The sequence below is a fragment of the Penicillium verhagenii genome (genome assembly GCF_028828195.1).
Source record: "Penicillium verhagenii strain IBT 33310 chromosome Unknown utg000011l_segment0_segment0, whole genome shotgun sequence".
NCBI classification, from domain to species: domain Eukaryota; kingdom Fungi; phylum Ascomycota; class Eurotiomycetes; order Eurotiales; family Aspergillaceae; genus Penicillium; species Penicillium verhagenii.
The window spans coordinates 329,612-343,627 of NW_026643175.1; the positions used below are offsets into that span (position 1 = coordinate 329,612).

Here is a 14,016-nt window from a genome sequence, read left to right on the forward strand (position 1 = left end):
GAAATCTTGGAACTTTGGAACATACTTCGCAATATTGAACGGTGACCGTATACTTCAGATGTGGTATGCCCGACATCGGGGCCCCACTCACATAGCTTGCCAGGTCGCGCTAAGTGCTCGGACCCACCTATTGCTATCGGCCTAAGTTACTAACTCAAGTTCTGGCCCATCAGCAACCGCCCAGAATACCCAAACATAATAAACTAACCTTGCATCGGCCTTACGTATATTCATCATCCTGCTTTTGACCGACTTGAAAAATGGAACCTCCAATGAAGTACTCGCCATTAATGGCAGACAATATCGAAAATATAGAGCGCTACCAACCCGGTGGCTTTCACCCTGTTCTTCTCGGCGATACCTTCGCGGATGGGCGATACGTTATCATCCACAAGCTAGGAGCAGGGGGATTCTTTACGACCTGGCTTACTCGTGACGAGACTTTGAACATTCCGATACGTGGCCCTAAAAATCATAGCGGCGCACGCATCATTTCCCCGCACCGAGCTCCATGCCCATCAACTACTTCAACGCTCGACTTGCTTCTCTGATCAATTTGCCCGCGACCATATCTCTCAACTGCTTGATCACTTTGAGGTGAGCGGTCCTAACGGGACACATGCTTGCTTGGTGACTCCTGTTGCGGGGCCCAGCATCTACAGTCTGCCGCGTTCTCCTGGTCAGATCGCCGGCACTCGTCGACTGGGGGGTAGGCTTGCTGGAGCAATTGCAGGACAGGTGGTGCGCGTAGTTCAATGCCTTCATTCTGTGGGGATTGTTCATCGAGGTATTGATGTTGGTTTTTGAGAAACTGTCTCTGTGGTCTGTCTACTCTTTACTAATAACTGCGTTGCTTTTGCTTCCTTTCTGCGAATCAAGACATCACAACTTCAAACATTCTCCTCAAGACTGTAGATTTTAGCCAGTGGTCTACGCAGGAAGTATACGACAACCTGGGAGAGCCGGAGATATCTGAGATCACCCTCTATGGCGGGGAACAAGCTGGGCCATACGCACCAAGATACGCAGTATCTGCAGTTGAGTTCGCGCTCAAGGACTCCCCTGCCTACCTGACCGATCAAATCCTCGTCATAGACTTTGGTCTGTCATTCTCAAAGGATTGTGTTGCAGGAGGAGATGGTTGTATCCCTATCTCCTACCGCGCACCTGAAACCATCTTTGACCATGTGATGAGCATCCACAGCGATATTTGGGCGCTTGGCTGCGTTCTCTACGAGATAAGGGCAGGAGTGCCTCTTTTTGAGGCCGTGGTTGGTGGCAAAGACGAGGTCCTACTGCAGATGGTGCAGGTACTGGGGAAGCTACCCCTGCCATGGTGGGAGGCGTGGGAGACTAAGCATCGATATTTTGACGAGGATGGACATAGCAAAGAAGGCCGCCCGTCAAGCTCGCTCAAGACACTGATACAGGAAATAGGGGCGAATGATCATACTTTGACCAGGCCAAACCCGGTAATAAATATTCGGGCTTCGGCAGCATTAAGCTCCAGCTAGACGAATAGATGCACGAGCCTTCTTGATCCGGCTGGAACGACTTTATCTCCCAGTGAAGCTTGTCGTCTGCAAGAGCTATTATCTGACATCTTGAATTATACGCCGGGGAAACGACCTAGTGCCGAAGATTTACTTGCCTATTCTTGGTTTGCCCAAGATACCCGGGAATCTAGTGAGTATGAGGCATGAGGCATGTAAAAAAGAAGTCACACCTTTGGATTTTATTGAGTCCGTAATAGATGGAATTTATGAAAGGGGCCGGCTATTCATTACGGGGGATGAACAGAGTAGAAAATAGCATTGATGTACCGGTTGAAACATTGAATGGAAAATGCAATACACAATGCTAGCATCCATAGCTTAACATACGGTATTTGATACCCGCTTATGCATGAGACGACTTGATCTACTCAGCATATACTGTGAGGACATGCATTCTCTAAGAAAGTCATTTTTAATTGAAACGAGAAAAAAGGAAAAAAAGAATCCCGGCAGAAGGAATTGAACCCCCATCTTCCATAGTCCCTATGTACAAATAAAATATGAGTTGGAGCTATGGACGCGTTTTCCATTACGCCATACCGGGTGATTTATAAAAATACTGAAAGATTACCTAAAAGTCTCCACTTTATTCAACACTAACCACTCACAGTGCTAGCGCTTCCCTGGATCCACCCTATCTTGGTAACATACTCGTACTACAATACAGACCCAGTAGTATAATTAGTATGGCACTGGCTTATGATCCCTGTACCCAAGTTCCCCGAGCTCCAGCCCTAGAGGCTTACCCTAGAACATTGAATCTGGCATTGAATTTTCTACATTCAATATTCAATATTCACTGCTCTAAGATTAAATCCATGCCTGGGGACAATATTCAATGAAATCCCTAGTAGGTAGTATTGAATTAGCTCCAGTCTACATTTTGGACATAAATACACCTATTGTTATAATGGAAAACAATTTTCCTTGACCAGGCCTGTCTTGACAAATTTTCTGATTGGACCAAAACGATCATTCGCTATGAACATCAATCAAAGTTTTGCAGCCCTAACCCTGACCAAGCAGGGAGGTCTCGGGACCTTCCGTAAGCTACCCCCTGAACTTCGAATCATGGTTTGGAAAGAACTCTTCAAGTCTATCGAACAGCTCCAAGGACCCCGGTCAGATCCTACTCCCGGTAGTAACGAAAGCATCATCAGCATCATGGCATGCAGCCAGGATCTGTATGAGGAAGTCGGTGAACTCCTGTTTAACAATTTCAATCACGAGATTGAAATTCCGACTGCGTCAGATGGCCCTGCGTGGTTCATCAACCTATCAGCTCGTTATCTCAAGTCTCAACAGAATAAGATGGGCCATTCCGAATGAAGCGTCTATAATTCAGCATGTGGTTTCCTTCCCACACAGAAGAACTCGATTGGCCGAGAACCATCACCTTAACATTGTTAATGTGAAAATGAACAAGGTTGAGAGAGCTCCAGGCCAACAAAAGCCTATTGGAACGGCCTTGGCACTAGCCACCAGCCGGGCAAGTGCGGTCTGCCTGGCTTTCCGCAAGATTCCTCGTGCGCCAAAGAGTAACCTGTACTTATCAATTGCTGACATGGGTCAGAATGGGATCCTAGACTATGAGGATACAGAGAATTTTCAGAATGCCTTTCAACACCCCCCTCCATTAGTATATCATACTCTGCCAGTCGAAAATGGTCGGGGGTTTTTCTACATATCAACCACTTAAGTTCTAGATAAAAGGGCTTAAAAAAACTCTGAATCATGGTATTATACAATTCATCCCACCAAGTATACCAAATGTAAGCTGTGAGGTATTGCAAACCCTTATATAAAGGTTGACAAATCCGATTTGGATAGGTACTAAAAGCAGTCAACGGGAACTTTAGGTGTCCGGTCACTGTAAATTAGGCGACTCAGCAGGACATGATGGAATTCCAAGACCAATTGATAGAAATGATATGTTGAGACAAGCATTGAGGATTTGACCTCGGGAATAATCGTGGGAAATTTTTAATTAACAGAAGAAACATTAACATTGATTTCGATTTTGAACCCTTTTTATACGTAATGAATAAATGATCTTTTTACCAGATAGAGGGCAACCCACCCTCCGCAAGTCTAGACAGTCTTTCTCTACTAAATTGGAAACATTCAGGCAATCCTGTAGCGCTCCATTCGTCGCCCAATACAATTTTTGCAACCCCAGGTGCGCTGGTGAAGATGCGTGCCATTCCTAAAAAGTGGTGGAATTAGCCTTGGTCCCACACGATGGAAGTACATAGTATGTAGCCTAATCTCACCATGTCCATTAAATCCAGCACAAATATACTGCCCAGGAAGCGATCCAATAGCACCGACGAACGGAACAGAATCGGGCGTCATGGCAATAATCCCAGTCCACGCATGATCCAAGCCTTCGCCATGCGCCGCATCTTGTGACGAAGTATAATCAGGAAATATCCTCCCGAAGCTACTCAGCGCATCTTCAGCAATCTCCTGATTAAAATGACTATCATCAGTGCTGAAGCGACTGGCCAATGTTTCAGAGCTTAAGGTGGGATTCGACCTCGATACCCCAAGGATAAGTGTACCATCCCCCCTGCGTTGGATCAAAGAATAAAAATGGTACAGACTGTATCGGAGCGAAAATGTCTTGTCGAGAATCTTCTCGCCTCCGAAAGTCGAATTCGCGATTAGAGAGTGTGCCTGGGCGCGGTTCGGCGTCACATACGCTTCCAGCTGCGGGAGCAAAAGGGCCGCATGTGCATTGGTACAGTGAATGATCTTCTCAGTCGTGATCGTGCCGCGAGGTGTATGTACATCCCACAGTCCCAGCTCGGACTCGTGCTGCTGTATCGCTGTAGCGGGACAAAACGTGAAAAGCTTCGCACCTCTTCCGATGACGGATTGCAACAGGAAATGAACCAACTTCGCAGGATGACAGGATCCTGCCGGCCACTCGTAGGCCGCAACAGCTGCATGGACACTCGTCTTTGCTCTTGCCTCCTCGCCTTCATAATACTTGATTTGAGAAGTCTCGCCCCCCGCCCGCTCGTAGGCCTCGAAGCTCTCAGATTCATACTTGGCAAACTCAGGTGTCATGCAAACATCAAATGTAGAGGTAAGGTTGAAATCGCATTGCACGTCATGCTTCTTTACGAACTCGGCTACTTTCTCCAGGACAAGGCGCTCGTTTTCGATGATCTTCAAAGCCTGTTCGGCGCCATGAACCTTTGCGTAGGCATTAAATCCACGAAACGCATCTTCCAAGTTACTCTCTTAGCTCGCGTCCTATCTGCTTCGCTGTCGATGGGAATCAATCGTATTCATACCTGGTCGGACATGGCCTGCATTCCGGGATGTTGCCCCGCTGGCAGCCTCGCGGGCTTCCAGAATAACAACATCATCACCTTTGATGCCTGCTTCTAGCAGCTCAAAGGCCGTGAGGGCGCCAGAGAGTCCGGAGCCGATAATCACGTATTTGGTCCGTGGGGGGACGCGGGTGTGCTGGTTCTCGAATAGATGCGGGAATGCCCGAGTTGTTCGTTGCCAATAACTTATGCAAGGGGCCTTTCGCGGCAAGCTATTGCTGGAATTTTCGTCCGGCATGGCTGCGAGATTTATTAGTCGACAGACTAATGAAAAAGAACTTGCGATTTGCAAAATGGGAGTGTATCGATGAGTCGGTGCTAGTCTGTATCTATCAGGATTCAGGAAGCTTTCCGTGCGGGGAAGAGCGTTTCTCCTTATCGCAGACTCCAAACCCCAACTTCCGACCTTCAAAACCCCACAGCTTATCAAAACTTCGATCAACACTTGGCATACGGTGCGGCCTCGCCTCGACCTGCACTTTTCTTTCTCATGTGGGGTTCGTCAGGCTTGGAGGTGCCTTTCTGAGCATCGGTACCTTCTCCGAGGTTACGCTACCTATTAGCCCGCGGAATGCGACTGGTTCTTTGGAGTCTGCATGAGCTCTTATCACGCGCACCGCTTCCCCTCGGATCTGCAGGGATCATGTCCTTTGTGGCGCTTGGGGTACTGTCTTATCTTGACTTCTTCCCCTGCGACCCTTTAAGCTTAACGGCACGCCTCCAGCATCGGGAACTTCGACTTTCGAATCTCCCTGTTTCATTTCGCTATGGGTAGCTGGAGGATATTTCGCCATGTTCCGTCGGAGAATCCAGAAGGGACGAGTGAGCGGTCTGCGGAGGAGAAGGCCCTCGTCAGGCGTCTTGATATGTTCTTATTGACATTCGGCTGTTTATCTCAGGGTACCGAAACAAAGCCAGTCTCCAAAACGCCAGGCGCAAAGCTAACAAATTGCAGTTATTAAATATCTTGACCAGCAAAATATTAATAATGCCTACGTATCAGGCATGATGGAAGATCTCAATCTCCATGGGAATGAGTTGAATTTGTGAGCGCGTGATAATCACTAGTTTCCCCTTCACGGATTTCGGATTTCGCAACTAACATGTACTTGTAGATTTACAACATACTTCAATGCAGCTTACTGCGTGATGCTCATTCCATCACAAATAATCTTAACATATGTCCGACCAAGCTTCTGGCTACCCGGCCTAGAAATACTCTGGGGTCTATTCACCGGCCTAATCGCCATGGCCACAAGCGCAAAGCAAATCTACGTCCTCCGAGTCTTCCTCGGTCTATGCGAGAGCAGCGCCTGGCCCGGCATGATGACTCTACTCAGTAAGCGAAATACACCCCCCATCCAATCCTCCTAAATCCAAATGCCTCCACCCCTCCCCTGCCCTACCCTGCCCTACCCTGCCCCGCGATAAGAATCTCACACAAGCCACAGTGTACTGGTACACGCCCACCGAGCTAGCCAAGCGGATGGGCTTCTACCAATCCTGCCAAGCAGTCGGACAAATGATGTCCGGCGCCCTCCAAGCCGCGATAACAGACACCCTCAACGGCGCCGGCGGCCTCGCCGGCTGGCGCTGGCTCTTCGTAATCAACTCCATAATAACAGTGACCTGGGGCTTCTTCGGCTTCTTCATGATCCCAGACCTCCCCAACAAGCCCAACCCGCGCGCCTTCTGGTTCCAAAAACCGCACGCCGACCTCTCCCTCGCCCGCCTATCTCGGCACGGCCGCGCCTCGCCCAAGAAAATGACCTGGGCCGGCGCCCGGCGCGCCTTCTCGGGCTGGGTCATCTACTTCATCGCGGTGCTGTACATCGCCACCGTGCTCGGCACATACGGCTACGTGTACTTCTCGCTCTTCCTGAAGTCGCTCAAGAACGCGGACGGTAGTCCGCGGTGGACGGTCACGGAGGTCAACGCCATTCCTATCGGGGGCTCGGCGATCAATGTTGTGTTCGTGTGGATTTGGGCTTTGCTTTCGGATTGGCTGCGCACGCGCTGGACGCTTATTGTCGTGCAGGCGGTTATTGGGATTGTGCCGTGTGTTGTTATGAGCGCTTGGACGGCGCGGCCGGAGGCTGTGCCGCTGGTTGCGGCTTATGCGGCGTATTTTATTTCGTATGTTTGTTTGGGCACTGCGCCGCTTATTTTTGCTTGGTTGTCGGATCTTATACCGCAGGATCCGGAGGCGAGGACGCTGATTGTGGGCGTTTCGGTTGCGGGGTATTATGCTATTTCGGCTTGGTCTCAGGTTTTGGCTTGGCCGGCTTCGCAGGCGCCGTATTATAAGTATGGGTGGCAGTCTGCGCTTGCGTTGCTGGTTCTTGTTATTGTTATGACGTGTTTGTTGCGCTTTGTTGATGTTAGATATCTTCTTCCGAAGCGTGCGGCTTTTTATGATACGTTGGAAGTGCAGGGGGTGGTTGTTCAAGATGGTGTTCAGGGACCCTCGACTGGGGACCATGAAGAAGGACAATTGTCAGATGCTGATCGAAAGACAGCAAGGACTACAGCTTTGGTCGAGACTTAGGTAGAAAGGTAAAATATCTTCCATTCAAATAATAAAGCGCTGTCGCAAAAGTCTCAAAAGCTTCTAACTCCAGGAATGCGAACATGCAAATGCTTAAGACCCAACCAATACCCATAGCCGGATCCAACTCTGATGAGTATAAAAAGTAAACAAAACTCCATGCACGCTATTCAACAAATGTTCACACAATATCCACACTCACGCAATGAAACACGCAATGCAAAACAACCTCATCACGCCTTTTCGGTAATGGCCTTTCTTCGAAGCACACCAAGTTCCTCAAGCCGAATCCACGCCTGACCCATATCCGACGAGTCATCGCCCATGACTGGTCGGAGGTCCAACCCATCCATCACCTGGAGAGAACCGCTTGTCCCAGCGTAAAGAAGAAGCTCCAGAACCCGGCGGCGGAGTCGAGTCGCACGGTCCAGGCGCTGAAGATATTTCTCGTCTGCTTGGGCATCTGCCGCGGGTAGAGTCAAGGGATCGTTAATTTCGATCTCTCGGTCGGACTTGACACTATCATCCCAGGTGACAGCGTGGGCGACCTGGTCATTGTGGTCAAGGTCGGCCAGCGCATCAGAAAGATCCCTTCGGTTATCCCGCTGGTGCGTAACTGCCTTTTCTTCATCTTTCAACTTCTTGCGTTCTGAGTTTGTACCGTTTCCAGTAAGAGCTGGAGGGTAGAATCCGACCGTCAAGGGGTTGCCACGGATGTCAAGCTTGCGAAGTGAGCACGGGTTGCCACGTCCTGTCCTTCCGAGTCGGCTCAGAATCTGGCAGATGCGCCGCATCCTTGCAAGTCGGTTACCGACCATCGTCAATCTGGCAAGGCAATTCATGCCTACCAAGGGCTCCAATTCGGTGAGGGAATTGAAGTTCATATTCAATACTTTGAGGTTTGGGAAGCTAGATGCAAAAGTGCCTGGAAGAGCAGGCAAGGTACATGCGGCGATGTCAAGAAGTTGTAGTCGGAGGAGAGGAGAGGACGGGGAGAGGCATCGGGAGGCAAGCTTGTTCGATGACAAGAATACCTTCCGGATGTCCTTGGCCGATCCCAGGTCGAGGTCCAAGATGATACCAGAGCCACCATCTCCCATCTGGGTCTGCTCACGCACAGAAAGTACTTCCAGGTTGTGGCAGTTTTCTAGTCCGCTGATGGTCGACAAGCCATTATGATCGGCGTACAAGAGGCTCAAAGAAGAAAAGTTCTTCATGTCCAAAACACTCAGGCGGTTTGCTGAGATTCTCAGTGCCCGTAGGCTTATAAGGGAGGACGATGCTTCCAACAGAGTAATTTCGTTGGCACTGAGATCAAGAGTGGCCAGAGACGGCAGCCACTCGACATTTCGTACAGATGTCAAACAATTATGACTCAAATCAAGATCGCGAAGTCGAGTTCTAAATAGTGTCAGTATCCTCCTATCAACTGAATGCTGTCAAAGAAAACTTACAGTTCCGAGCCTTGAAAGTCCACAGTTGTCAACGAATTGTTGCTCAGCTTTAGACTCAGCAAGCCATTCAAGTCATGAATGCCATCAATGTTCCGGATTTGATTGTCATTCGCTTTCAGTTCTCGAAGGTGAATTAAGCCTGAGAATCCGTCCAGGGTCTCAATGTCGTTTCCAGAAATATCCAGATATTGCAGATTGGTCAGGTGGCCCCATGGCGTGAGGTTGGAAAGTGAGTTCCTGGGAATTTTGAGGGTCCGGAGGGTTGTTGGAACACCACTCAATTGTCCAATGTCATTGTCGGAGACATCGAGATCCTCGAGACGAGGGCAGAAATCACTTAGCTTGTGTAGAGTGATCAACCCCTTTTGACGCAATACTAAGCGACGTACATGTTCCCAGTATAGTTCGTGGGGTTCGGCGTCGGTGATATGCTTGATCAAGTCTTGTGTGGCAAGGGCGAATGTGCCATGAACATGTCTTAAGGATGTCGGATGAGTGCGATCTGCCACATAACTCATTTCCAGATTCATGTGGTGATCCGGCTGGTTGACTGAAAACTCAGCTAGCGGACTCATGTGGAAGCTGTAACTAGTGTCATGGTCACCTGAGTGAATGGGAACCAGGGAGTTTTCCACAGCATGACTGCCTGGTGTTTGCTCAACATCCAGAGAACCATCTCTATGAACAAGGCTAAGATCCTCGGTTCCTTCTTCATTTCGCTCTTCGATTCTTGAAACTGGACGTCTAATAAATGGCTGACCTCCAACAGAGACTTCGCGCCGGGCAGGCGGATGAGATGGGCGGGGATTGTCATTTTGTTTCTCTTCGTCGGTGGGTGCTGACTCTCGGGCTGCAGTATTGAGCTTAGAAGCCTCCTCCTCGTCTGTGTATGCGACCTGTGAAACGACAGGCGACGAGAAAGAGATTGTTGGAACCCGGGTCTGCTTGTTTTGTGGCTCAGGGTCTATGCTATCCGGCTTTTTGACATTATTGTCCCTGGACTCGTTCCTGTGTTGCATTTCATCGGTGCCCCATGAGGTTGCTCGAGTCCCGGAGTTTGGAACACTTGACGTGAAGCGAGTGAGTCTGGATTGAACAGAGCTTGCATTCACTGAGGGATCCCCATCTCTTGTATGCGGTCTGACATCACCCTTCTTTGGTGAGGTTCCTCCAACACGGGGGCGAGATTCCACCGCTGACACACGCTTAGACGGAGAGTCAAGGCCATGAACTCGCATCATTTCCTGCAACTCATCCACACTCAAGTCGGGAATATCTTGGAACGGGTCCTTGTTATCGTTGTCATCTTCCTGAGGTACTTGCGGAGCTGGTATTTCAGCAATATCCTTGATCCATAGATTTCTGGATTTGTCGTAGGTAAAACCATTGACTTGTTCTGGGATTAGATGAGCGACCAGATCAGATGAAAGTACACCTTTCGCTTGCGAATTTTGCGAAGAGCCTGTGTGTACAGAGTGCATGCTGAAGCCGGACATTTGAGTATTGATGGTCATCAAGTCTTGGGCGATAGTGTCCGCCACATCATCATAATTGCTGCTTGTCTTGCGTTTCCTTGTGCCTGAAGCCAGACGTCGGGAGCTACCCGGTCTAGATTCTCCTTCCTGTTTGAAAGACATGACAGACCCACTGTTCCCAAAATCTCCATCTTCTTTTTCTTGATATTGCTTCAAGTAGTTGAGAACTTGGGCATTAAGCTCCTTGGGCTCTCGGATCTTGCGGAAATCTGTGTTCGTGCCATCACGACTTGGTGGGCGAGAAAACGCTTCCCTGGTCGATTCATCATCATAGCTTCCATCCTCATCTTCACTGTCCCCGTCAGACTCCTGGACACTCGTCAAACCAGGCACTGGACGCCCTTTGGCTCGGATCAGATCCATGATCTTTGTTGCCTCATTCAAGTAGTCCTGGGTCGTTATAGAGCCCTTGCGCGATGAGTCGCTTGCTCCGGTAATCTTAACCAAGGGGATATCACCCTCAATGGAGAATGAATCTGAATAATCAAGGTTATCGAAATTTGACTCCGAGTACTCCCTGCTGGGCACCACAGTTGACTCCCGCATGGACCGGATTTGACTGGGAGTCGGCGTTCTAGGCCGTTGCATGGACTGTGACAGGCCAGGGGGTGCGAGGTACTCTCCATTCTCGAGCTGCATGCCATGTTGCATCAAGCTTCTCTGTAGTAATGACATACTCTCGCCAAACTTTGCTGAGCCTCCATTTGGGTGAGGATGGCCCGGCGCGGCTTTATCATCGCGCAGAATAGTTCGTCGGCGCTTTGGAATTGGATCCATGGCCGCCGCTTTGGGGACTCTCTTAGTCTCAGACGGCGCGACGTTTTCCTTGTTTGCGCGTCCGGATTCCGCATCAGGTGCATTTTCAAAGTAGCTTTGGCGCGTCCAGGCGGATGGTTTGCGGGTAAAGCTAGAGCTTGATGATCTGGTGTATTGCAAGGAGCCCGTCTGTGAGCCCCGATGAAGGTATTTCTGACGATTTGACGAAATTCTTCGAGATGTAGGACGAGACCCAGATTCTTGTACTTCGCCATAAGCAATGTTAGGCTCGTAGGGGCTAGTGTCTGAGAAATCAAATTTATCAAGTTCACCGTCACCAAATCGAGAAAGGCGAGGGTTTATCATATTCCGAGAGGGCCCGCGCTCATTTCGACGGGGGGAGATTTCGCTCAAGGGCTCATGACGAACATTGAGCAAGCTGCGACTTTCTCCCTTCTTTCGTGCTTCTTCTGATGGTGATGGCGGCTCATCTCCCTCCGATCCTGAATTGTAATTGTCACCGAATGTTTCCTCGAATTGACTCATTCGTCGTAACAGTCTATTATTTGTGAAGGTGTCATGCTCGCCAAACAATTTTAAAGGGCTCCCTGAGGAGGGCATTGTTTCTTGTTTTGATGTATTATCATCCGAGGTTGAAGGTCGAACGTGAGAGGATGAGGGTCGAGGTAGTGTAGGAGATCCGTTGTTTGGGGATCGATTGAAGAGAGGAGAACTGCGAGTTTTGACGTTTGCGAGGGTGGCGGGGGATAAATGGTGAGAGGGAAAGGGCGAGGGGGAGAATTGGTGGAAAGGACGGTGAACTTTGCGGCGACTGAAGTCCAAAGTTCCCATTGACAAGTCTTGAGGCAAGGAGTGACTGGTTACATCCAATAAACTGTCATCGTGGGGCGAACCTTCAGCCCTTGGTTCACTATGATTATAAAATAGGAAGCTATCACTAGCTGGTGAATCTGGGCGACTGCTGTTGATAGACAGGCTCTCTAGCTTATTAGTGACTTGCTTCAAAGCCGATTTGATCACCTCAGTTGTGGCGGTCCCTTCTAGTGTATTGGTTCGCGTAAAAGTTATTGGGGTGATTCCCTCATTGCGAAGATCCTCTAGCCCACTAGCAGTCCGGGTCTCTGTGTAGCCATGTGACAAGCCTGACTGGTCTGCATGATGATTGCTCGCTAGTCGCTTGTCGGCCCAAGGTGCCCGATGATTGACTGTGCCAAACGGTGACTCTATGCCAGTACCCGAATAATCACCTTCACCGACGCGTTCAGCATAATCTTCCTCCCCCTGTCTCGTCGTAGTTTCCCGCGAGGAGGTGTTATCGGTAAAGTCCCAGAGCTGGTCATCCTGTCGGGCAAACGGAATGGAGTCCGATTGACCAGCTCCCGAACCTGGCGAGGGGGGCTTGAATACACTCTCCAGGCCAATCGGCGCAAACAGGTCGCGTTGATCTCCCACGGGGATCTCTCCGCGCACCAGTCGCTTCCGCCATTCTGGAGTACCCCCGCCCTCCTCGCCCTTCTTTGGCTTGATCTGAACGGTATCGGCGACCTCGTAGTCGGACTGGCGGGAAACGTTGGACACGGAGCGTAGTGGGGAGCGCGTATCCATGGTCGGGGCTTGCTTTGTCGGGGCTTGCTTTCGGGCCGCACCTGGGGTCGGCTTCGCGCTGACCTTGGACGCAGATTTCGGAGTGACGGCTTTGGGGCTCCTCGGGGTCCGTGTTCTTGTCTTGGACGGGGTTGGGGATCGCAATTTTGAGGGTGTTTTGGGGGTCCGCGGGGTCTTCGGAGTGGGAGGTTCCTTCCTATGGAAATGACATGGTCGGGTAACCTTTTTCTTGTCGTCGGCTGGGGATTGTTCCACAGATCGGCGTGCAGGTACAGGAATGCGACTAGGGGAATTCTGTACACTATTGTGCTTTGAGGATAATAGATTGACGGCCGGATTGGATGGAGCAGGAGTGGTAGGAGTGGTAGGAGCCGATGGCCAGTCGTCTGACAGACTGTCCAGCCATGGTTGGTTGCTCATTGTTATGATTTAACAGGCGCGTTAGGCCCGGCGGTTCGCGCTCCAATGTAAAACAGAGTGAAAGCCAAAGTCATTTCCCCTCGGACATTGAAAAGCCCTAAGAAGAAAAAGAAAAAAACAAGAAAAAAGAACAACAGATCGACAGCAAAAGCGAATAATAACAACTTTCAGCCCCGAAGACGAACTGTTTGGGGATTTTGCGGAGCGGTGTTGGTCCAAGTCACAGTCAGCTCCACTCAAGCTCCTTGTTTATTTAGCGACGCATGATGTACGCGCCACCGATTATCAATTATTCCTTGCAAGTCGTTAATTTTCTTTATGCATTACTCGAGGCTAACAACTCTTACAATGTAAACAATCCACGATCCCGATTTACCCAAAACTTCGACTTCCCCCACTAACGTAGCCAATGATGCGATCGAGGATCCAAGTAGAAGTGGTCTGATTGGTCTTTGGTTGCAGCCCAATGTTGTTTTGGTCCCACTTCGAGCCCCAATTCCCTTGACCGATACTTGATCTATATCTGTGTAGAATTATTGCCTTAGTAACCCTTGGAAATTGTAGGTAAATATAAAAATTGCATAACTTGACCTAGAGATTTTAGACCATACATAATGGTGTCCAGGTGGTGCAGCCTCAAGCACTTGCTTGGAACATTGATTGAATCTCGGAAACACTGATCGTTCAATGTTTACTACCTAATGTGGATCATCGGTGAAAATATATCGTTGGAATCACAACATTGAACATTTGAACATCAATTGGTTGAAACTTGGA

General features: G+C 49.5%; 5 protein-coding genes across 5 annotated transcripts; 3 read left to right on the forward strand and 2 right to left on the reverse strand.

The window, feature by feature from the left end:
- Positions 1 to 260: 260 nt before the first annotated feature.
- On the forward strand, positions 261 to 1,514 carry N7466_010521 (Kinase-like protein; the record flags this gene model as incomplete). The annotated part of the gene is given in 3 exon segments (XM_057169910.1): positions 261 to 459; positions 479 to 741; positions 909 to 1,514. 3 exon segments carry the CDS (start codon positions 261 to 263, stop codon positions 1,512 to 1,514), a joined length of 1,068 nt encoding a protein of 355 aa, XP_057016519.1.
- A 1,023-nt stretch (positions 1,515 to 2,537) lies between these two features.
- On the forward strand, positions 2,538 to 2,885 carry N7466_010522 (uncharacterized protein; the record flags this gene model as incomplete). The annotated part of the gene is made up of 1 exon (XM_057169911.1): positions 2,538 to 2,885. The coding sequence occupies one exon, from the start codon at positions 2,538 to 2,540 to the stop codon at positions 2,883 to 2,885; it is 348 nt and encodes a 115-aa protein (XP_057016520.1).
- Positions 2,886 to 3,613: 728 nt separating this feature from the next.
- Positions 3,614 to 5,138, reverse strand: N7466_010523 (NAD(P)/FAD-dependent oxidoreductase; the record flags this gene model as incomplete). Its single annotated transcript, XM_057169912.1, has 3 exons — positions 3,614 to 3,762; positions 3,830 to 4,807; positions 4,862 to 5,138. The coding sequence occupies 3 exons, from the start codon at positions 5,136 to 5,138 to the stop codon at positions 3,614 to 3,616; spliced, it is 1,404 nt and encodes a 467-aa protein (XP_057016521.1).
- A 529-nt stretch (positions 5,139 to 5,667) lies between these two features.
- On the forward strand, positions 5,668 to 7,448 carry N7466_010524 (Major facilitator superfamily domain general substrate transporter; the record flags this gene model as incomplete). Its single annotated transcript, XM_057169913.1, has 4 exons — positions 5,668 to 5,800; positions 5,856 to 5,946; positions 6,016 to 6,239; positions 6,352 to 7,448. The coding sequence occupies 4 exons, from the start codon at positions 5,668 to 5,670 to the stop codon at positions 7,446 to 7,448; spliced, it is 1,545 nt and encodes a 514-aa protein (XP_057016522.1).
- Positions 7,449 to 7,681: 233 nt separating this feature from the next.
- Positions 7,682 to 13,239, reverse strand: N7466_010525 (uncharacterized protein; the record flags this gene model as incomplete). Its single annotated transcript, XM_057169914.1, has 2 exons — positions 7,682 to 8,849; positions 8,903 to 13,239. The coding sequence occupies 2 exons, from the start codon at positions 13,237 to 13,239 to the stop codon at positions 7,682 to 7,684; spliced, it is 5,505 nt and encodes a 1,834-aa protein (XP_057016523.1).
- Between the last annotated feature and the right edge of the window lie 777 nt (positions 13,240 to 14,016).